Source organism: Perca flavescens, chromosome 1, assembly GCF_004354835.1.
Source record: "Perca flavescens isolate YP-PL-M2 chromosome 1, PFLA_1.0, whole genome shotgun sequence".
Lineage (NCBI taxonomy): Eukaryota > Metazoa > Chordata > Actinopteri > Perciformes > Percidae > Perca > Perca flavescens.
Genome location: NC_041331.1, coordinates 39,438,473 through 39,463,235, shown reverse-complemented (window position 1 = coordinate 39,463,235; position 24,763 = coordinate 39,438,473). Strand labels below are relative to the sequence as shown.

The 24,763-nt window shown below is 42.7% G+C and overlaps 1 protein-coding gene across 7 annotated transcripts in view; it reads left to right on the top strand.

Moving 5' to 3' along the window:
• Positions 1-24,307, top strand: part of ppip5k1a (diphosphoinositol pentakisphosphate kinase 1a) — a 49,185-nt gene extending 24,878 nt beyond the window's left edge. The window contains exons 23-31 of one of the 7 annotated variants that reach the window (XM_028572244.1): positions 1,255-1,371; positions 1,467-1,607; positions 3,121-3,214; positions 8,165-8,290; positions 15,315-15,374; positions 16,076-16,255; positions 20,445-20,582; positions 22,080-22,193; positions 22,879-24,307. In XM_028572244.1, coding sequence (XP_028428045.1) covers positions 1,255-1,371; positions 1,467-1,607; positions 3,121-3,214; positions 8,165-8,290; positions 15,315-15,374; positions 16,076-16,255; positions 20,445-20,582; positions 22,080-22,193; positions 22,879-23,516 — 1,608 coding nt within the window. In that variant the 3' untranslated portion in view covers positions 23,517-24,307. Of the gene's footprint in view, positions 1-1,254; positions 1,384-1,466; positions 1,608-3,120; positions 3,215-8,164; positions 8,291-15,314; positions 15,375-16,075; positions 16,256-20,444; positions 20,583-22,079; positions 22,194-22,878 lie in introns of all 7 variants that reach the window. The other 6 variants (XM_028572168.1, XM_028572332.1, XM_028572468.1 and 3 more) reach the window with 6 other exon arrangements.
• The last annotated feature ends 456 nt before the right edge of the window (positions 24,308-24,763 follow it).

The following is a 24,763-nucleotide window of genomic DNA, read 5'->3' as shown; positions in this document are numbered from 1 at the left end:
ACGGCAACATCGCTAAACACACTGCAAACTCACAGTCCTCTCTTTCCGATTTACAGCCCCCCTCTCGTGGCTTAAAATAACTCACCGTTGTCGGCTCCAGCCGCTGAAGAGGCTACACGTTGTAAACAGCCATGGGCTGCTTGCCTGGTCCTCCCGGTAACGTTAACAGTTAGCAGGGTTAGCATGGCGCCGTTGGCCAGGACCAGTCGGGATCACTTTACTGGCTATGTCTCAATTGTTTTTGCGAGTAACCAACTCGGTTACTCTAGCTATATAATTCAATGTGAGAACACAAATGTTGAAATGACAAAAAATGCCCGTCCCTAGTAGCTGTGATAAATTAGCCTGAAGCTAATGCTTACCTGTTCAGGAGGAAATAAGCCAACTCTGCGTCCTTTTGGGATCTAAGCTGTCTCCATCTTTCAAATACATCTCCAGTATTTACCAGGGGGTTGTTACGTCTCTGGTCACGCAACTGTTAGAAACATGCTGTTTTCTTTTTTTATGTCATGTAGAATCTATCTCCGTTGATCCTGTTCGTTTGTTTGCTGCTTTCATGGCTGTACTACCGTTACAGCTGTACCTAGTTTTTACAGGTGTATCTGGCAACCCGGCCTGCCTGTCAAACTGGGCCGTTGATAACAACACACAGATCAAAACATAAACATAAATTCTGTCACGGAATGTAAATTTCAAAAAGAAAAAATACTGACATTAGCATTGTTGTCAGAAAAGATAGTATTTCAGTTTAACATGTTTCCTTAATATCTGATGAGGCATTGGTGTCATTTTTGGATTTATTACAATACAAATATTACATATTGGACCTTTAAATGTTTGTGCAGCTGCCTTGGCACATTAACCTGACTCTGCCAGATGGATTTGCTCGGCATATCCATCTGGGAACTTTCCGTTGGAGAACTTTTGGGAAGGGGCGAAAATACTGGTTAGCTGATTGGATAAACCATCTGTCTATCACCTATGTTGGTGATAGACGGGCCGAATCAACCAATCAGATCAACGTAGCATATGAAAATACAACCAGTGCCCCTGCTGCTACAGGCAAAGCATACCTCATAATTTTGTTTAAAGTGTATTTTCTTCAGACAACATTCTTGTATGGCTACTTGCAGAATGTAACAATTGAGAGAATATTTTATATTCCTCAAAATATCAGAAAATGTATTATTCAACGTAGGTATCCTATTTGAGCTAGTATATCGAGCAGTAACATCTCGTTGTTTCCCTCTGAAGGACATCTCCTCAGAGGAACGCTTCCACGTAGAGCTTCACTTCAGCCCTGGTGTCAAAGGCGTCGAGGAGGAGGAGAACGCACCGACCGGCTTTGGCTTCAGGCCCGCTTCTGCAGAGGTAGCCCGCCAGGTAGAATCCCAACCAAGCAATTTCGCTATGTTTTTGTTCTACAGATAGCAGCATATTGTATTGTCTCTGCTTATTCCATTCAGAACGGGCAGAAACAGACCGACCCCGGCAGCCTGGAGGACCTCTCACGAGATGAGACCGACCGTGCCGTGCCGCTGTCTGAGCCAATCACCATTCAGAGGAGGTCCCCTCTCATACGCAATCATAAGACTGGATCCATGGAGGTGATGCAGACTAGTCATATAATACAGAGGCATTAATGCATGACTTTTTTACCTGCAGGATCGACTATTATAATACTCTTCTTTCTGGTCTCCCTAAAATGAATATAGCTCAATTACGATTACTGCAAAACTCAGCTCAACCATTTTAAAGTCTCTTCACTGGCTTCCTGTTAGCTTTAAAATGGATTTTAAGGTTATTTTCTTAGTGAAGATCTCAATTATCTTGGTCCTATCTGTTTATCAGACTTGCTTTTAGCCTATGAACCCTCCTAGAACCCTCAGGTCATCTGGTAGTTAATTATCCCTAAAGTCAAAACAAAAACCCACAGTGAGACATCTTTCTGTTACTTTGGTCCACCCCTCTGGGACAGCCTTCCCGAGGGCAGCAGAGAATGTAGATACTTTTAAGAGCAAACTAAAGACTTACCTTTTTAGTCTGCCGTTTAATTGAGCTTTGTTTATTTATCTATTTATGTATCTATCTATTTATCATTATTTTCAGTGAATGCTGTTATTATTGAGTGTATTATTAATTGCAGCGCCAGTTATCGCTTTGTCTGGATTCTGTAAGGCACTTTGTCTTACATTTTGACTATGAGAAGTGCTATACAAATAAAGTCTTGATTGATGCAGACTGTAACGTACGGTATACTAGCCGCATCGTGACATCAAAATGACGCAATATCCTGCCAGCGCGCGAGCAGAGGTCGCGCACAGCTCTTTTTTTTTTGCTGCAGCGACGCGCGACAATGCGGAAACAGGAGGCCTGAACGAGTTTTCCGACAACTGGATGCCAGGACTCTCAGAGTGACTGCAAATCTCTCTTGTAAACTTACTGGGTTAAGAAGAGTTCTTTCATGGTGAATGAAAGGCTTGATCCGATGAAGTAAGGTCATCGAATCGAAACGTTGACGGCAATGCTGCTGCCAGTTCTGCCGTTGTTTATCTTTTTCTTCTTCTTCTAGTCCGTAGAAAGAGCAAAGTCGGTAGCCTTTGCTCATTAGCGCCACCGCTGTTCAGGAGAAGACTGCAACTAGTGTCGCGACCACCAGAGCGGGTATCAATAGTTACGGCGATTTCATGACGTCACATATGTGCATGCCAGCTGGGCTGCGGTTACTGTAAAACACGCTTAATCCACCTAGTCTTTGAGGAAGCAGGCTCCTTAATCATTACTCCTACTTCTAAAATCAGTTTATTTCATTGTGGATTTAGTTTTGTTCATGAACCCACAGTCAAACATCAAATCACTGGTCAGTTTAGCTGGTGTATTTGTTTATTTACTTATATAATCAGTGTGTTTTATAGACCCAGAGCTTCTCTTCTGTGGTTTTGGCCTCTCCTTTAGTTGAAGGTCATATTTCACTCTGCAAACTAGCAGCCAGCAGTGGAGACTGGTGCATGATATCAAATACACTCCAGCTGCCCTGTTACCACTGACGTGTGTGTGTGTGTGTGTGTGTGTGTGTGTGTGTGTGTGTGTGTGTGTGTGTGTGTGTGTTTTCCCCACCAGGTTCTGTCAGAGACTTCATCCTCCAAAGTAGGCAGTTATCGCCTCTTTTCGTTATGCTCACGTCAATCCCCCGAGATGAAACAAAGTGGTTTAGGTAGGTGTCATAATGCACTTTCCATGGCAACTGTGTGTATAGATGACAGTGGAATGGCTCAGATTGATGGGGGTGGGCGGGACAGGTTTCATTAGATGACTTTCGATCTGGGAGGATGTTTTCATTAATGGAAACAGTCCGCTCTGAGGGATGTTTTTTGCTGTGTGGAGAATGCCTGTAAGCAGCCGGTCTTTACTTTGTTTCTCCAGATGGAGATATAAATGTGTTTGTTAATGCATTTGCTTGTTTTTGAAGAAAACTAGTCTCCCAATACAAAGTACTGACTAATGATTTGTGTTTTGGGATTTAAAGGGGTGATAGAATGCAAAACCGATTTTACCCTCTCATAGTTGAATAACGACAGTTCGGTGGGTAAATAGGACATACATAGAAGCTCAAAGTCCCACTGACACCCCTTTACTATGAAAATCTCATATTTTGAAACTGCCGCTGAAAACGGGCGAATCTCAAAAAAGCTAGTTGCTTACGCAAGCATCTCAAAATCCGGAACCTTAAGAGAACAGTCACGCCCCAACATTTACATAGGCTACACAACTGACCTGAGATCAGGTAGTCTTCTGAATCTAGCTAGGTCACGCAGATCTCTGCTATACCATTACAAAATTCACTTCTGAAACTTTTTTATGCGAGAAATCAACTATGTAAAGCTCAAATATGGGCCGTTTTACGAAAATGGATGGCTAATTGCAAATTTTGTCCGACTGTGTGTCGGAGTTCAGCGCCGGTGCTGCCTGGGTTGTTGCCTCGCCGCCCAGCCTGCCTTCCTTCACAGACCCCGGCCTGCTCTGAGCTCGATTGAGCTCCGTTACGACTGGCAGCCCACAGCACTCCATACCCGCGCAAAGTCACCGGATTTTGGCCAATGGACTACTAAACGCTGTTGCTCTGACAGAGCTCCAGGACCTGCTGCTCCCCTCTTCCTAATGCCAGGTGTGTGTGAGTGAGAGCGCGGTCAGAGAGCTTGTTACGCCAGCAATCTCTTACCACAGGTTGCAGTTAATCTTATAATGTGTGTAGCTAATTATAATGTGTTGACTTATTTAAACAAACGATCGGTGAAATACACACCTCTTGTCCGCGAGTCTCATTGATAGAGCCTGCGGCTGGATGGAGCTATAGCCAGAGGAGGCTAGCTATAGCTAGCCTCTTCTTAGAATTCCTCTGGAATTCACAAACATTCATTAACTTGAAATCGGACACAGTTGTTAGCTTTATAAGACATTTAGTTAGATGTTGTATAACTGGCTTGACGAAATTCAAACTGTAAATATACTCGGAATTACGCCGAAAATGAAGCTAACTATCCGTGATTTGTAGCTACACACAGCTAGGATTGATGGGACAGTCACAGCTAACGAAACCCTTACAGCTCACAAATATTCATTAACTTGAAATCGGACACCGTTGTTAGCTTTATAAAACATTTAGTTAGATGTGTAAGTGGCGTGACAAAATTCAAACTGTAAATATACTCGAATTACGATCAAAAGTGAAGTTAACTATCCGTGATTTGTAGCTTGAAATTGGACACCGTTGTAAGCTTTATAAGACATTTAGGTATATGTTGTATAGCTAAGTGGCGTGACATTGTGTGTAACTTGTGGTAAGAGATTGCTGGTGTAACAAGCTCGCTGACCGCGCTCTCACTCTCACACACCGGGCCATTTAGCTAGCAGGAAGAGGGGAGTTACAGGCCCCTGGAGCTCTGTCAGAGCTGCCAGCCGTAACGGAGCTGACAGCAGGCCGGGCTCTGTGAAGGAAGGCTGGCCGGGCGGCGAGGCGGCAGCAGCACCGCCGCTGAAGTCCGACACACAGTCTTACCATATTTGCAATTTGCCATCAATTTTCGTAAAACGGCCCATATTTGACCTTTATATAGTTGATTTCTCACATAAAAAAGTCATTTGCAGTGTCTGGATTATGAGATTCTGTCGCTTCTCTAATGTGTGTGTATTGGGGATTTGCTCAACCAATCAGCGCGCAGCTCATCTAAATATTCACGAGGATACCATATTTGGAAGAAAAGCTCTTGTTACAAATAGGGCCAAAACACAGGGATGCATAAGGTCCAATAAAATATCAACCAGGCCATTTTCAGCCCAACCAATGTTACATACCCCATTAGGAGACCATAAGGAACAGTGTGAAATACTCTATATAATCATTCTATCACCCCTTTAAATCAGTCTTAAAAAAACATTTTACATCTGACAATATTCCAGTTTTGTAACTGTAATTCAGAATCCGAAGGCAGTACCATGGTTCGATTTCCAGGACTGAGATTATCAGTCCTCCTGTAATAACATGCATTTTGCGTGGAGAATCTGCATTTGAATTTTGATTTGATCCCAACACTGTGGTTAATCATTTTCTGGAAGATGAGCCCAGTGTTTTTAAAATGGTCACAACGTTCAGTTGTTTTGCATCAAGAAGTTAGTCAATTGTGAGATTGTTTTCCACGCCATTCATGTGAGCTAAATGTGATGAAAAACATCAAATATGTCTACCAGTGGCAATGTACTTATACTCAACTGAGGCGTTAAATTCTGTTCAGAGTTAGTGTCAACCTTTATGCAGCTCTATAGAGATTAACATTTCACTGCCTCCTCTTTCCATCGCACTAAGCCTCATTTCCCCCTTCAATGTACACCCAGTAGAATGACTGACACTGCAGAGAAAAATCCCCCTAAACTTGCAATTTGTGTCAACTTTGTTGTTTGGTGGTTAGTTTTTCTTATCACTGTCTTGTCAACGGTATGTGTATTGAATGATATCCAGCACATATACAGTGGTGCAGTCTCAGCTGTGTTGTAAAAACATCAGAGATACACATCACGTTTTAGTGTCAGTCCTGCAGAATTAAAGAACAACCCCTCTTTGGAGCTGCTGTGTTGTTCAACAGTAATACAGGAAGGAATCGAATTATGTTGCTTTTGCCTCCAACTATTTTCTCTTTCTATGCTACTCTTTTACGCTCTCTGTTTGGACATGCTAGTTTTCTTTTGGGAAAAGTAGGAAATGAAGTGGAGAGAACAAGGGAAAGTGGATAAACTAGGGTTGTCACGATTTGATTTGACTTTCGATTTCAAGGTTACAATTCGATTACATTTTTGATTTAAAGGTCCCATGACATGGTGCTCTTTGGATGCTTTTATAAAGACCTTAGTGGTCCCCTAATAATGTATCTGAAGTCTCTTTTATATAGACCTTAGTGGTCCCCTAATACTGTATCTGAAGTCTCTTTTATATAGACCTTAGTGGTCCCCTAATACTGTATCTGAAGTCTCTTTTATATAGACCTTAGTGGTCCCCTAATACTGTATCTGAAGTCTCTTTTATATAGGCCTTAGTGGTCCCCTAATACTGTATCTGAAGTCTCTTTTATATAGGCCTTAGTGGTCCCCTAATACTGTATCTGAAGTCTCTTTTATATAGACCTTAGTGTTCCCCTAATACTGTATCTGAAGTCTCTTTTATATAGACCTTAGTGGTCCCCTAATACTGTATCTGAAGTCTCTTTTATATAGGCCTTAGTGGTCCCCTAATACTGTATCTGAAGTCTCTTTTATATAGACCTTAGTGGTCCCCTAATACTGTATCTGAAGTCTCTTTTATATAGACCTTAGTGGTCCCCTAATACTGTATCTGAAGTCTCTTTCCCGAAATTCAGCCTTGGTGCAGAATTACAGCCACTAGAGCCAGTCCCACAATGAGCTTTCCTTAGGATGTGCCATTTCTGTGTCTGTAGCTATGGAGGAGGAGAGAGGGGGGGGGGGCGGGGGGGGCAAGGTGGAGGGTGGGGGTGTGGCCTTGACCAACTGCCACTTTGCTCGTTTGAAAGCCATGATGTCTCTCTCTCTCTCATGGGTGGGCCAAATTCTCTGGGCGGGCAAAGCAGAAAGAAAGGGGAGGTAACCTTGCTCCTTATGACCTCATAAGGAGAAGATTCCTGATTGGTCCATCTGAGCTTTCATTTTCTCAAAGGCAGAGCAGGATACACAGGGCTCGGTTTACACCTATCACCATTTCTAGCCACTGGGGGACCATAGGCAGGCTGGGGGAACTCATATTAATGTTAAAAACAACTCATAAAGTGACATTTTCATGCCATGGGACCTTTAAACATTTTCTTTCCAACGGTGACACACAACAGTTTGAGTTTCTCGAAATTAACAAAGTGCAATTTAATGCACCATTAGTTTAACGAGATGCACATGAGCGCACCATGGAGTCTCGTCGGAGCTCACATGCTCTACCTTAGTTGTGTATGTAGCCACCCCGGTGACTTTATGGAAGCAGAAGGATTCTAAAGTTCTGCTGTTTCTCCGTCATCACCGACTCCGGCAGTGGCTGGAAAAGAGCAGCTGCAGGCTACCGCTAAGCTAACGTTACCCTGTGTATTTGGCTGCATGCTACCAGCCGGTAAGCTACGCTGTGTGGTGTTGTTTTTTTCTTCAGATGTGTGCAAAAAGGCGGGGTTGGAAAGAGAAAAAAGTACTGGGGGAATCACCGATCCTGCTTTTGATTTTAATAGTCGAAATCAAAAGCTCATTTAGATGGAGTTTCAATTTAAAATCGAGATCGTGACACCCCTAGGATACACTTAATTACAAGATCGCACTTAATGCATGTAATGTGTCACAAATTGATAATAAACTGAAAGGATTTTAGCGTTGATTTTTTTCCTTTTAGCCCCATTGCCCGACATCGTAGTGGCTAAACTTTAAAACGTTCTGCAGCCTCTTGTGCGGAGCGCAGATATGTTGGTACGAGATGCATGGTCTCCTTTGGGTCCTTGAGTCTGCCTGTCTGTCTCTTTTTCTCTGTTTTTCTGTCTCTTTTTCTCTCTTCCTGTATCTCTCTGGATAGTTGTTTGATAACAGCATGATATTTAGTGGTGACTAACCCCAGCCCCGCCCCCCCTCGCAGGCTCTCAGTGTGCCGGGCTCTTCAGCACCACAGTCCTAGGTGGGTCCTCTAGCGCCCCTAACCTGCAGGACTACGCACGTGCACATCGCAAAAAATTCTCCACCGGCAGTCTGTCCTACAAAGACGGTACGTGTTTGAGACAGCGTCCTGAGTGATGAAACTGGGCACGTAAAACATATTAAGGAAGATATATACTGTAGATAGCTTTAGTATGACTTTTTGTATTGATTAAAGTAGTTAGAGAATGTGCAAAATAGCAGCAGTAGAACTTATTTCGACTGGAAGAACATGTGCTCAATGAGAATTAAGAAGGGATAAACATCATGTATTCCCATACATGTATTTTATAGTTAAAGTGATTTCTGTATCTTTTAGACTCCATACTCATTCTAGCCACCAGCACCACTGGATTTTTCCATCTTCTTGTTTTGCTCCACACCACTTTTAGTAAAATTGGTGTATTTCTTTTTAGCACTTTGTATACATGCTGCCTCAGGCCAAATTTAGACTGTAATATGTATGAAGACCATAACAGGAAATGTGGCTGCAAGTTTTAAACATAGCACATGTAACAACGCGGTCATCAAATTTAGTTTCCAGATGTATTTAGGTATAGTACAGTATTGTAAATGTACGCTTGGAGTCCGGTTCATTTCTAGCTTACATAGACTTTTATCAATGATTACTTTGTGTTCTTTTTGTCAACTGCAACATTAACCGTGCAGCGGAGAGCACATATCAGCATTGAGTGTTTTTTTAGAGCTTGCCAGCCTGAGATTTTAGTGAAAGCTTGATTATAATTTTCATTCTGAACAGCATACAATTGGATTTCTTTTTTGTTTTCAGAGCTACTGCATGTATGAAGCAACTGTTCATCAGTGCTGTACGTGTCCGTTAACTGCTCCTCATTCTCAAAATCATGATCTTCCCATGTTTGTTTTTTTTGCATGGTCCATGGCTGCACTGACTTCCTATTGCAGTCTGGTTATAGATGCAATACAACTATGTTTATATTACAGCAAGTTAAAATTACGTGTAGCCAAATGATTGGAGAAGTTTTATATCACTGCTGACATAAAAAAAACATTTGTGATACTTCCAACAGAAACATGAAAATCTGATGTAATATGTTTTGACTCAATAGCAGAAGTCATACAGCTATTTTACATTCTCATCATCCACTCTTAACTTTTTCTTTTAATGAGCCCTCTGCTGTTGGAGTTAAAAAGCTAGAGCTGTAACTGTGCGCAGATATTATTCAAACCATTTTTTTTGAATAATATATGTAAAAAGGAACGGTCAATATATAATGTATTCAAGGGCTTACCGATGCACCAAAACACGGCCACCATGCTTGGCCCTGATTGTGTAGCTGATGTCTGTTTTCATGTCGCCCAGTAGGTGTCACTGTGATATTACTCTCCTCAGCTGCCATCCTCGTGGTTGTCTCTCATGTAGCCTCGCTGTTGGTCTTTGTCATCCATCTTGTTCCACCTCCTTTTCAAGAATCAAAGGAAGCATTCTAGTCTTGATGCAGTCACGTACGCACAAACTGTGCTGATTCAGAGCATGCTCCTCCGTGAGTGTAGTGTTGGTGTCATTTTTTTACATTTGTTTCCACGCTGAAGCATCTTAATCCTGGTCAGGTTCACCAGTTGATATTTTTCATTGTTGCCTCTGTGTCTCAGTACATAACAGAGAGGCTGAACGGCATTTTAACTATATCCTGGGATTGTTGTTAATCTTGTCGTGGTCAGACCTCAAGCAGGGTTAGGGCTGAATATTGGGCTTGTTTTTTGAAGTGTTGTAGTTCCTGTTGTGTACTCCTCACCTCTTAAGTTAAAACATTTCATCTCACGTTGTCATCAGAAGATGTTCCATTCATGTGTTGCCCCACAGCCATCTTCAAACATCTTCAAACATCAAATATCTCAAAGAGTAACTTCAGTTAGGGCTTCTAAACAAACTGGAACAGATAGTTCTGATTCTTAAACCACTTATTTGTTTAGGTGTTGGTTGATCCTTCCACTATTGAGTCCACATTAGAGAAGAGCAGGGAAATGATCAAACATGATTATACAAGTTATTGTGGCTCATAGTAACACTAGTGATTTTTTTATTTTTTTTTATTTCCTCAGAGTTGTTGTCTATGCCGGCAGTAAAACGATTTTCTGTGTCGTTTGCAAAGTATCCGACTAATGGTACGTCTGCTTCTTTCAAGTATTTTTCCACTTCACCTCCCTTTGTCTTGCATGTCTTCAAACTTTTGTTTTTGACCTTGTTTTTTTTTTTTTTTTTCACGTGGCCCAGCATTCCAGGTTTCCTTCATTTTTTTCTAATGATTCAATTTTTTTGGTTTCCCCATATGCTTTGGACTCTTACTTTTCTAAAACTACCCAACATCCTCTTTCTAACCAGGGTTCCCACTGGTCATTGAATTCGTTAACATATCAAGAAATTAGGAGCCACGGAATATCAGTGAATGTTTACAAAGGCCTCATAGTAGTGTAGCAGGAAATTTACACTATTTGTACCTGTAAAAAACATTGGATATCAGCAGGGAATCGTTTCTAATTTACAGTATTTTATCACCTTTTACCCAGTATCTACTCTCTTCTTAGACCCTGTTCACACTTGGTTTTAAAATGGGTCTTGGGCGATCATCAGGTCACAAGTGGACAGCGCTAAATACAAGTGTTAACGACCACCAAGACGCATTGTGATCCGATCACTCAAACCACTTGGCGGGGTGGTCTGGGACGGATTTGACCACGTCGTTTGTAGCGTAAGCGCCAATGCGTCCTGATGCGTCGCTGTCAAGTACATCACAGGATAATGCGTCATCAGTACAGGACGTGGTGGTTGTTTTGCTGACATTTTACGACAAGTTTGACAAAGTGTGGCTTGACCATCCATCGTTTTGCCCAATGGAAGGACGTGTTTGATTCTGCTGACTGCAGATCACCAAAATGCAATTTAAAACCAAGTGTTAACAGGGCTTTAGACTTCTAACTGATGGATGTTAAACAAAATAACATTCTAATAAACTGCCATCCTCTACTGTCTTTACAGTAAGCAATAGCAAAGTTTTGCTTACTTTTTGTGCCAGTTAACCGCAGTCAACATTCCCTGCAAAATCTACATGTACAAATCTACATGTACTGTTGCCATTCAAGATTTCCCATTGTGATGCGTTTTAAGTATAATTTAGTGTCTGGCAGTTCCCTAATTCTTTCAGACTCAGAACTGGTCTATTTCCCAGGATGACACAAGCCTGGAACAATAAGTGCGTTTACATGTACATATTTGGTATACTGTCGGTGCTCTGCAGTATTTTGATTTCTTAAATGTCATGCATGCAAGAAGAAACCAGGTTTCTCGTATAGAAATCCAATTTTCAAGCTAGATTTCTCCTGAGGAAAGTCAAATTTCTTGGCCATGTACAATAGGATAACGTATAACGTTGTCATGCAGCTGTTCAACAGCAGCTGCTACTTGGATATATAACATACACTGTTCCAGATAAAATGGAGAATAATCCAAAACAACACAACAATTACTAAACTTTTCTTTCTAATACAGCATAATATGGAAGAAGAAAAAAGGATGATAATTTATTGTCTCCCAGTGCTACATTAATGCTGTTTGCATGCTGCATAGTGTTTGTCATTGTTACGATGGCCTTACCCCTGCATTGTGAACCAGGGGTTGATGCAAAGACTGTATAAGCGAAGACAAACAGCTGGATCACCCCCTGGTGGCTGGCTGCAGTATAGGTCATAAATCCATGTTAGCGAATGAGACATGGACCAAAAAATCAAAGTACACCTCAAATAAATGTTTCCCAAAGATGTTTTTTGTCGTTTTAGGTAGTTCTGATCATGCTGTTTGTTCAAGTGTTTATTTTTCTGATAAGTTTGGTTTTTATTAGTTATTTAATGCTATAAAAAAACGTGATGTGAGCTGTGATTGACTCACGATTGGTCAGGAGGGTGTATGGGCGGGACTTTGATACCGTGGCTCCACCGCCCCGATCACTACTGCGCAGACTCTGGCTCCGAAAATTACAAGATGTCAGCAGCCGTATCCAGGTTTTTTTTTGGCTTCACTTTTGTACATCGGGAGGAAGTGGACATGTGTCGTCCATCTTTATCTACAGTCTGTGGTCAAGCCACTTCCTTAATCTTTCAAACCTTTGTAACCCAGGCGTTCTGTTAAAAATTTGTCTCCAAGCAGACATAACCCCGGTCCACCTGAGCCACAGAAGATAATTTACAGCTGCACAGTAGTACTCCCTGTGACTATACAGCTGCACAGTAGTACTCCCTGTGACTATACAGCTGCACACCCTGTGACTATACAGCTGCACAGTAGTACTCGCTGTGACTATACAGCTGCACAGTAGTACTCCCTGTGACTATACAGCTGCACAGTAGTACTCCCTGTGACTATACAGCTGCACAGTAGTACTCCCTGTGACTATACAGCTGCACAGTAGTACTCCCTGTGACTATACAGCTGCACACCCTGTGACTATACAGCTGCACAGTAGTACTCCCTGTGACTATACAGCTGCACAGTAGTACTCCCTGTGACTATACAGCTGCACAGTAGTACTCGCTGTGACTATACAGCTGCACAGTAGTACTCCCTGTGATTAATAAACCAACTTCAAAATCAGTTATACTCATAAATAACGAGTGAAACCTGCCAGTCTCTTTTTGGACCTGTAAAAGCAACCGTATTCATCATTCTTTTTTAAACGTTTTAAGTTTCATCCCTCTTCACTGTTTCCATGTTTCAAAAAGCAGCATAACAAAGCCAATAGCCTTTAGACGGAGATTTGTACTGAGCCAAGGGTGGGAACCCTGTTTTAACATCCTGCATACAATTTTGTAAAGCATTTGTAAATTGATCACCATTACCCAGTAATTCAGTTTTTATTTTATTTGTTCCTGTGTGTGTGTGTGTGTGTGTGTGTGTGTGTGTGTGTGTGTGTGTGTGTGTGTGTGTGTGTGTGTGTGTGTGTGTGTGTGTGTGTGTGTGTGTGTGTGTGTGTGTGTGTGTGTGTGTGTGTGTGTGTGTGTGTGTGTGTGTGTGTGCGTGCGTTACACACACAGTAACTAAATAAACTACAGGATGTGAATTGAACTCATCGTTAAAAACGCCACCAGCAGCACATGAATGTTTAACCCTTCCTCTGAACTCGGCTTGGTGACTCTCAGTAATGCTACCCTGTGAGTTTCCATTCAACAGAGTTGCCTGTATTACGCCGGGTTCACACTGGACGCGGAAGCATCTCAAATGGCCGCCATTGACCTACATTACATGTGAATTTTCACAGTAGCGAGTAGTATGAAAGTCCGCGGATGGGTAAAACACAGGGCTTTCACCCAGGAGAGCCGGGATCGCGTCCCACGTGTGGCGTTTTTCAACAGTTTTTTTATTTATTTTTTATTTTTTACTGTTTCTTTCCTAAACCCCCCACGTTTATTATTTTCCTAAGCGTGTCACATTGGTCACTGTTGTGTTTTTGTCGTTTATTTGTGTTATGAAAGCCTTTCCCAATGTTCTTTTCCTAAACCCAACCTTTTTATTTATTTATTTTTTTACACGTGTGACGCTATTCTCGCGATAGTACGGCACGTTCTCGCGATAACGACACCACATGGTGTGTATGTTTACATCCACTGTAAACAGCGTAGGCATACACGTGGAAAGCTCAAAATGCGTCTAGATAACACGCCATTTGGCTTTAGGAAAGTGGCGTGTATGTTTACGCAAAGTCATGATGCCATGTTGTCAAATGCCTGCTTCCTTTCGGCGCCCATGTTAACCAATGTGGCTGTTCACAAAGGAGCTCTGCGGCCGAGTTTCGGCATCTGGTCTATTTTCTCCCCGTGCCGCGATCAAATTTGGCAACAAAACACAATAATCAGTAATCTATTATAAACGATATAAAGGATCAATGATATAAATGATCTGATAAATGATTAAAAATATGCATCCCGTACAGGACTTGCTAACCCTTTTTTATTTCCCTGCCCCTCTCCCTGCTGTTTTCCTGGAGTATCTATTCCCCTAGTCTATAGGCACGACGTGCCCCTTTCCGGGATTGTTCCGTTGCCACCAGAAATTCCACCGGATTTCACTCTATTCGGCCGGATGTCCGTGACTTTACACTTTCTTTGTGTTGGAATTTTAAACTCTGGTCCTTCTCCGCAGCGTTGTGGAGGAAGGTCTGGCAAAGCGAGACTATATTCTCCAGATTCTTAACCCCCCAGATGATGAAATTTCAAAATCTGCCCATCCACTGTATTTATCAGAAATAGCCTTGTATCATTGCTGTTTGTGATCGTTTTTTGTGTCTAAACAAAGAGAGACCTAGACACACACACGCACGCACACACACATACACACGCACACACACACACATACACATACACATACATATTGCCGCGCTTTCAGGCCCAGTGGGAACCCGTCATTATGTGGATTAAAGGTTGAATACGGTTCAGTCACAGCTGACTGAACCAGGATCAGCTCTTATTGACAGAGGAAGGGTTAATCATCCCCAGGCATTGTTCATCCCACCTCCTGTGTCTGTTCTGAATGAAACATCACACAGTTTTGTTTTGATCCATAAGCACACATGCTTTTCAATGTTTTCAGTGCACAGATGTGGTTGTCCAGTGTGTTTTAGACTTGAAAAAAGGCACATATTAAATGTTTAATGAAGAAGTGTAATGACAGTGTCTGTGGCAACAACTGAATGTCTCCACAATTTCTCGTTGAGATGGAAGGGAAGCATAGACAATAGAAGATATTACCGTTGTTCTGAACCAGCCAGCTACTTTTTCTGTCCTTCCACTCAATCTGGGAAAAAAGGATTGGTCGGGATTTTTTTTTAGAACGTCTCCTATCTCTGCTTTTGGATTAAATCACCATTTAACTGGTCTGACTGGCGAAAATGTTTTCGGTGGCGAGTTTCTGTGAGAGTGGACTTATCAACCACAGCAGCAAAGTGTCAACACAGAAGTACCCCACAAAACGAACACTTCCTGTAAGCTAATACCAAGCAAAAACATTCAGTATAACTTCCACACACTATATTAGTAAGACTTTCACTTGCATATATTATCCACTACAGGAACACAAGACGACACATCCGCCATAGCAGTGGCTCCACCTCTGGGGGGCACTGCAACAGGTACGATGGCCCCCGGTGATGCAGTTTTTTGTTGGCTTGAAATGTCCAGCTGCAGCTTTGTTTAAACGGTTAAATGAGATGACATCGGTTGTCCAAATTGTTTGTTGATGTAGACACGAGATTTATCTGCGCATGCTAAAGCTTCTGCAGTGTTTGATTGGAGAGGTGGCTGCAAGAAGAGTTCATTTTGGGCTTCACCACTTCCTTTGAATGTCTTGTGTCGCACTTGCTCCTTTGCGGATTCTCATTAATTGGATGAATGCAATTTTTAAAGTAAAATGGGGATACTGCAGAGGAGCAAGATCTCTTGTTCTAAGGCTTCGCTGATGTGTGCAGGGTTGTTTTAATTGCAGAAAGTTGCTTAAGATCATATGCTGCTTCTTCTGATCTTCGCCTGTTTGGCGGAACATGATGAGCTGTTGGCTGCCCCTTGCGTTTACAGCATCACCTTCATACACACACACACACACACACACACACACACACACACACACACACACACACACACACACACACTTCTCCCTCCTATCTCCTCTCTCTGTTTCCCTCTACAAATTTCTATTTCCCCTCTCATCTGTATCATACTTCAGTCTTTCTCTCTCTTCCTTCCTCCTCGCTTATATCCTATAGTTTCATGTCTTTTGTACTGCTCCTCCTCCTCCACTGCTCTGTCCTTCCTCGCTCTCCCTCTTCTTCCTCAGAGCCCCTGGAGGAGCACCGTGTGGCCCAGTTCTTGAGGCATTTCTCCACCGACCTCAGCCTGGGCCGCAGCCTCTCTCTGGACTGGGCGCTGGCCCACCACCTCCACCAGTGCTCCTACCACCTCCGCCTCTTCCGAAACTGGCTCATCTCCGGTCAAGACCCCCTAGAGTACTTCTACGGTCAGCCCCTGGCCCCCGCCCTCCATACCCCTAAGCCTCACGCCCTGTTCAACCACTGCTCACGGTTTAGTTGTGACTGTGCTTGTTCTGTGGTTGATTCTCATGCTTTGCCTCTTGATGTTTCTGCATGCTTGCCTGTTTCTGTGGTTATGCAGATTGCAAGCTGGAGTGGTGTGAGCTGTTTGGGGCTTTTGGGGCCTTTTTTTGCGACTACTATCCTTCCCCTCTGCAGTGGTGTCCATAGCTTTCCCCCCTCCTTTTTCTCCGTAAATTATTTATTATTATTATTATTATTTATGAAATCAAATTGAAGCCACAGTTTTTTGAATTTAGGTGTAACAAAATATTAAAAGTAGGGCTGCAACAAATAGTCCGCCAGTTATCTATCTATAAATCAGGATATCTCTGTGCTTGCGTCTCCTACACATGCACAGTACAGCAGTGGGGGCGGGGAGTACCTGAATCCCTACAAGGCTCATTGATTGCGGTTCACCGGCTACAGGTGTCTTGCCAAAAAGTGAACATCCGCCAAGAACTCATTGCTGTCTACCCTACGTGCAGATGATGAAAAAAGGGACACGTTGACTCTCTGGATGAGACGTAACCGAGCCGCGACTGATTGAGCCGCACTGCAACATGTATGTACAGGTTGGGGCTCTCCAGCGCGTTGTTTTGTTGCCCATTTCTACGGCCGTTTTGCGTGCTGCTCCCCCCGGGTTCCCTGCTTCTTCCGCCCGGGCCACATTGCCTAAAACTACCATGATGTGTGTCTGCTACAAGGAAAGAAAAAGAGGACGAGTTGAATCTCTGCATGAGCCGCAACCGAACCGCGACTGATTGAACCTGCAACATGTGTTACAGGTTGAGTTTTATAAAAAAAAAAAAAATAATTACAAGTGCACAGTGCACGTTCTGCTTGAAAATTCTGCGTTCAAATGTTTAGTTAAAGTAAAAAGAGAGGCATTATCAGCACAATGTACTTCAAGGTGGAGATTTTAATATAATGCTGGATAGTTTAATGCATCATATTTTAATTGTGGTATTTTGTGAGTATAATTTAAATTTGCATCGTTCTCTCACAGGTAAATATATGTTTTCCTCTGAAGTACAAGTACACAGTAAGTCAGTAGTATAGGCCTATAGTTGCATATTAAGTGCTTTGGGGTCCTTCTGTAAGTTATTTTGGAGTACACTGGTTCTGATAAAAGCTGCAAGCAGCAATACAGGAGGACAAGCAATCAGTCTTTTCCAAACAGGCACGTTTTGAACAGGCACTGCACTAGTTTTCTTGATTATAGGTCTGTAAAATGCCAGAAATGGCAATTTGAGTGGCCGGGCTTGAGTGGTTGGCTTAGTTGGTAGAGAAGGCGCACATATGCGTAGAGGTTTATGCATCGACGCAGAGGTCCAGGGTTCAAGACTGACCTGTGACAATTTCCTGCATGTCTTCCCCCTCTCTCTCCCCTTTCTCACTGAGCTGTCCTGTCCATTAAAGGCGGAGAAGCACAAAAGAATTATCTTAGATAAAGATATTGAGTTACTTTACTATCATACAGGAAAAAAAAATATAAATATTCCCATATGAGCAGCTGGAACATTTGGGGTACTTTTGCTTAAAAATGTAATTGTTTTAGCTCTAATCAAAAGTTAGAAATTGTTTTAAAATAATAAAAGATCATTTTAATGTCAAAAATAGATTTCCTTTTAGAGAAACCTGTCAACCTTACTTAAATTATGTGGTATATTTTCAAGCATAAATATTTTTGACAACAAACCATGTTTTTTTTTTTTTTTTTTTTTTAAGATAATTTTTTGGGAGCTTTTCCCTTATAGTGACCGTGGATAGACAGGAAAGGTGGGAGAGAGATGGGGGATGACACGCAGCAAAGGGCCTCAGGTCGGACTCAAACCCAGGCCACTGCAAAGGACTCAGCCTACATGGGGCGCACACTCTTACTGTGAGCTAAAGCTCGCCCCGACAACAAGCCATGTTTAAATGAATCATAAAGTGCAAAATTTAAAGAACAGGACATTGTGAGGTACAGGTCTGAAGTCTGAAGATGACGAAATATCATAAACTGTCTGCATTCAACTGTCCAATATTTAAATTTTAAGACTTTGTGTTCTGGTCTATCCCATTTTCTTTTCTCCTCTCGCTCACTGTTAAAAAAAGAAAGAACATGTACACTCCCCAAACTATTAACAAGCTCCATAACATTAGCGTGTTGTACTGTGAATTTACCAGAAGCATTTCTATCTAATTAACCAGGTCAAGACAAACTGGCATTACTGTTGCAATCACGCACACAGTAAAACAGCACATCATTTTCACTGTTACGCCAGTTGGTTTCAGATTAAGGCCACCAAAATGGAAACAAAATTACACTTAATTTATTTTGGCAGCAAATGTAATTACAGCAGCAACGGACCAGGGGCCCAATAATTAGTTTGAGAAAATGTCAAACAACAAACAAGCAATAATAAAAGCTGACAGAGTGTTCCCCCCCCCACCACCACCGACTGATGTTTCTATAGCCTGCGGCGTTTACGAGGCCAACATATCGTTGAGTGCAGGCTGAAATGTGTCTGCAGCAGAAATATCAAACTGTCTTCGTCATATTCTTAGTCTTGTTTGCCTATCCTTTAATCAGATATTTCCCGATCTAAATCAGGAAACTTTGCTTATTTTAGACTTAATTTTATATCAACAACAAGCAACATTAAACACTGATGCACTGAGAAGAATTGATGCATTTTTTTTCATGAAGTCAGGGTTTTGTTAAAAAACACCAGGAGGTCGTGATCTGGATTACACCGCGTCATGTAGCCGATTCGTAATTTGGTCATAAACAACAGAGTCTCTTGCCGTTCCTTGAATTTCTCTGACGATTTGGGCAGAGAAAACGGGACTCTGGAACTTCATTTTTCACAACATTTTCGTCGGAATCTTTGTGTAAATGACCCTTCTTCACCCTAGGATAGTTTTTTTTTTTTTCAGGTTCGCGCCAGCTGCATGATAGAAACGTCATCAACACGCCCACTCGCTTTTTCTGGGCTCAATCAGACATAACACTCTTTCTACTAGGGAGATGAACATAGCGTTACTGTAGTTTTCTTCATATTCAAGTGTCTGTTTTTCTTTGACAGTTCAAATTAGAATATTCGTTGACAGCCCCAATACCCACAGTATACAGTAGAAGTTGAATACACACATTCAATTATCAGCACATTCCTCCACAAACTGTATATAAATCAACATATAGCACATAGCGTCATATTGGCAGTGGGTTTTTGACAACATAATATGTTTCCGCGTTAAGGCGAGGCTGCTGACGAGGTAACGTGATCTCGGCTCCATGCGGTCTTCAAGATTAAAGTTTTTTTTATGCTTCCAGCTATGAGCAGAAAATCTATCATCACTAGGCTGAACCTCCATGTTTCATAAAGGTACAGAAACTGGTATTATTAATCCACATTACATTCAACTCTTTTGATGTCAGCTGATGTGTTTGAATTAGATTTAAATGCCTCCTATCTGACCTTAACCAGCATGTGATTCCTGCTTGTTTTCTGTACATTTAGCAAACTCCCACCGGTGCAAATGAACGCAGTAAAAACGTCCTCTGAGGTTCTTGGACGATCGAAGCAGGCTGTGGTTTGACGCTTTGTGATTGTGAACAGCTCTGGTGATATGCGGCTTGGTTGTGAACTAACAGTGGATGAACTGCCTTGGATAACACGTGTTGGACCTGAGCTGGACAGCTTTGACCGTTGTGTGCTGCTGTCAGAGCTAAAGCTTCTGTGTGGTGGAACTGATCGCAAAATAGGCACAAGTTCACGTTTTTGAGATCTGCTTGCTTTTTGCCAATACAGCGAGACGTTTTGAGATGTGTAGACTTGTTACCGTTTAAATATGGTGTCATGTTGTCTTGGCGTTCAGCATGGTTTTTTTGCAACTTGCCTGCGCGGAGATGAACCGTAGAGGCTGGCAGGAGTTTGCAGTGAGTTAGGGCCCGTTCAGAAACAGGAGCAGGATTCCAGAGCACTGCGTTGAGGTGTAGTGTAAGGGTGGCATTGGGGCGGTGGTGTCGGGTATCAGCTGAAGTGGTTCTGCCTGCTCCTCTTCTGACTGCCCGGTTTAACTGAGGTCTGATGTTCCTGCGGGCGCCGTGTCTCTCCTCTGCCACAGGCTTCGAAGGCTGCTCCATGGTGCCCTCCATCTATCCTCTGGAAACGCTGCACAACTCGCTGTCGCTGAAACAGGTCAGCGAGTTCCTCACCGGTGTGTGCGAGAGCGCAGGGGATCCCCACACGAGGACCACCAGAGGTTAGAAACCAACACAAATTCATGTCTTTCCTTACTGTGTATCAGGGCTGGGACAATATGCCTTTGTCCAGATTGGATTCTTTCACGATACACGGGTGCCGATGTGATTTGTAATGCCATTTTCATCTATTGCGATTCTAGAAGTATTGCGATTCAATAGTATGGAGTCTTGCGATTTTCTTTTCCTTCTTTAACAAAAACAAAAATTGAATACCGTAATTCCTCCATAACTGCAGAAGGTAACAGGCTTTTATTTGAAGCAGGCTTTTGTTAGAGGCAGGCCTTTCTTTCTAATTCCATTTGTTTTAAATAAATCGTTTTAAATGAAAAGCCATAGCGTTCCAGAGGACAGAGATCATTCATTTTTTAACAAACATTTGCAAAAATAGCACCATATACAACAAGAGCCAGACGGGATTAGAGGACGACAAAGCAATTTGGGTCAGATTGAATCAAACCCCACCATTGTGTCAGCTTTAACCCTGTAAATGTACCGGGTATTTATTTAAAATACAGGTATTACGGTATTGCTCGTACATTACAATAAGAGCATACGGTAGTTTTGAAAATCCCATTACTGGGATGCAGAACACCAGTTTATGATTTTTACAGATTCTGAACGTTACAGACAGTAGCTGTAACTAGCATGAAAATGAAAAAAAGTCAGTGTTTTCCTCACAGCTACACATATGCCGTGTGTGTAGTAGGCACTATGTCACATCATGACATCCAGTGTCCCCACATAAAAACTACCTGAGTGAGCGCCTCCCGTCCAGCGACGCCAGGCTGTCCCTCCCTGAAGCAGAGGATGAAGTCGTATTCGCTCCCATCAGTTTTCACAAGAGTCCACAAACTTTAAAGACTTTCTGAAGATATCCACATCCAGTTAGTCCCAGGCGGCGACCACCCAGTCCACAAGCAGGCGTCAGGCGGGGCCTTTTAAGTTCCTTCCGTCTGTGTAGCCTTCTCCTTATCTGCATCCCCAGCCATCCACTGATCGTAGGCATCGTGCAGGCTCGCCTTGATTTGCCTTAATTTAAGGCCGGCCTTTATTTGTCCATGTTGACAACACCCCCGGCCGCTATCAGAGGCCCGGCGTTTAATTGGCTACCGGTTTTTATTTGAGGAATTACGGTAATACACTTCTAGAGACAATATATCATGACATTTCTAAAAACATTTCTAAAAACTAATTGTTTTGTGGGAAGAATGCACACGTTAGTCACATGTCAGTCTGACATTTATTTAATTTGTAAAGTACATAAAATGTATTTTTTGCTTTCGGTCTGTTTTGCTGGAAATGGATATGATGAATAGTCGCTGTTAGCTGTACCGTATAAACAGAAAAAATAATAAAAATAAGTGGCAAGAAAAAAATCACGATATATATATATATACTATTTAAAAAATAAAAATAAAAAAATTCCCCCACCCATACTGTGTAAATATTATAATCCTCATCACTTAACTTGACCTGGCCTTGCTTTATCCCTGCAGCTCTGTCCGCCATGTTTGAGACACACAACCAGCCGTCAGTGGACTCGTACATCCCTCAGAGAGTCCTCACGTCCTCCATCTCTCTCAGATCTCGTTCTGACAGACCCCCTTGGTGTGAGTATCACAGCACCTCCGCGTTGCCACCGTGATTTGACATTTCTAGGTCGGCCTCCCTCGGCTGTCTCCGTTTCAGACGTCTGTGGATTATTTATGGATTACAAGTGGTCCATCACAGCCTCAGAGTTTAGTCTGTGTTAGTTCTGTCCGTCATGTTTTCAGAAGAACCCAACGAACCAACACTTTGGTCTTTTCCTGAAAATGAAACCATATTATTTTTTACTTATTTGTGCTATTTTTGGCATGTTTAGCTAGATGAATCAAATAACAGCAATTATTTTCATTGTTCAATAATCTGTTGATTATTTTCTCGATTAATAGATCGGTTGTTTGGTCAATAAAATGTCAAAAATGACGGCAAGGGTTTCCCAAATCCCAAGGTGACGTCCTCACATGTCTTGTTTTGTCCACAACTTAAAAGATACTCAGTTTACTGTCACAGAGGAGAGAAGAAACCAGTAAATATTCACTTTGAAGGAGGTGGAATCTTCTTCATCTAATCTACTTGTTTTTTCATAAAAAAGATGAATCCAATTATCGATTAGCAAAATGGTTGGCGATTTATTTAATAGTTGACGAATAATGGATTAACCTTTGCAGCTCTAGAGTCAAACAATTTAGTTCTGTTAGTATTCTTATTCCTTCTCATATTGGTGCTGTGGGTTATTTCCTGTACCTGCAGACAGCAGCGGTCCATCCAGCACAGTGTCAAGCGCTGGACCGTCTTCTCCCACTACAGCTGACACTTCCCCACGCTTCAGCTTCAGCGACAAGATCTGCCTCAGCCCTCAGAGCAGCGAGGAAACTCACTCCTCTCAAAACACTTCCACTCAGCCAGTGCCCGCCGTCGGGTCACAAGGCCTTGACCCAACTTGCTCTGCTCTCTCAAGCCTCGCCGAAGTCCCTCTGACTCCAAAAAACTCCCCAGAGGACGACGCCGAGCTCTGCGATATTACCGCTTGCCAGGCTGATGATCCCGAACACGCACAGAAAGGGCCAGAGGGGGCTCCTGCAGCCCAAGATGCCTCCGACGTTGCAATTTCAGATCCTGGCCTGAGAACGCCTTGCTCTGCGTTGGCGGAGCTCACTCTGGCTCGGATGGAGAGTTACTGCCTCCCGAGCTCTCTGCCGGTGCTGCTGGAGCTCCGAGAGAGCAGCAGCGAGGCGGGCTCCAGCTCCCAGACGCCCCAGTCTCCGGAGGGACTCGACGAGTTCTTTGACACTCAGGAGTCGATGGAGTTGTGGATGGACAGCCCAGAAAGCCTCCCGCATGCCGAGATGCCTCTAGAAGTCGGAGCCACTCACACAGCAGAGCCGTAGAGCGCTGAAATCTTCAGAACGACAAATCTGTCAGAAAATCTTCCTTGTTGTCGAGTATGAGCAGTGAGGCTCAGTACTGTGTTACAGCCGACCGGGCCTCCCAACTCCTCCAGCTTGATGTATACTGTGTTTTGAGTAGTAACGAATGGGCGGCTGATTTTCACACTAGGCTCTGTGTTGGAGAATCATTTAAAAAACACACTGGGGACACACCAGTGACACCACTGAGCCACTTTTGACAGCCCACTTGTTCAGTTCATCTGTCTGTAAAGCCACTTGTTGTAAGGGGGAAGTTTAATTGTCAAGCTCTCTGTCACTGTGGGTTATATGCTGTCGCACGAGCCCTTTCCTTAAAGCTGCATTAATCAATGTATGGCCACTAGGGGGCAGAAACACCCAGAGACCTACCAGCTACCAGCTTATAAAGCTGTTATAGCGAAGGTGTTACACATCCGGCAGACACAAAACAAATTCATTGGAGTTGTGTTTGTGTCCACATAATGAATTTAAGTCCAATATGCGCTCTCCTTTTAGTTCTGGTTTGCTCACCACCAACCTGTCTGCCATGTTGTGCGGGGCAGATAGTGTAGTGTACAGTGGGTTGATCACGAGTTGAGAGAGAGAGCGTTGAGCATTAAAGGGATAGTCTGGATCTTTTGAAGTGTGGCTGGATGAGCTACTTTTCCATAGTCATTGGCTACAGTAGATGACGCCCCCGGTTGCTGTTCTACCGCTGCCTCCATCCGTTAGTTTGTTTGTGTTGTTGTGTGACTTTGGTGTTTTTAAAGCGTTATTTCAGATTCACCAAAGTCACACAATAACACAAACAAACTAACCGATGGAGGCAGCGGTAGAGCAGCAACTCCCGTGTTCTGTGAGGTAAAATGACTGTTCTTGTCAAAGAAGCCTGGTGGCTTTGAAGAGAGAATAGATAAAAAAAATTTTAGGTGGTTTAAATAGGTTTTGCTGCTACCTCCAATCAACAGCAGTGCAGTGCATTGCTTAGCTTTTTGTGTCGGGACACTGACAAATGCTGATGACTGATAAATACCTCAAACAACCCCACCTCAAAACCACCCCAAACTATCCCTTTAACTGTACAGGAGCTGTGCTGTAAAACTAAAACACTGAGCTAAAGGAGGCTCAATTGAGAAGTTCAATTGATTCATCGTGACCATCAAGATATTAATTAATGGAGCTTTAAGTTGTTAAATATGTCTCGCATCTTTCTTACCTTCAGCCTTAAC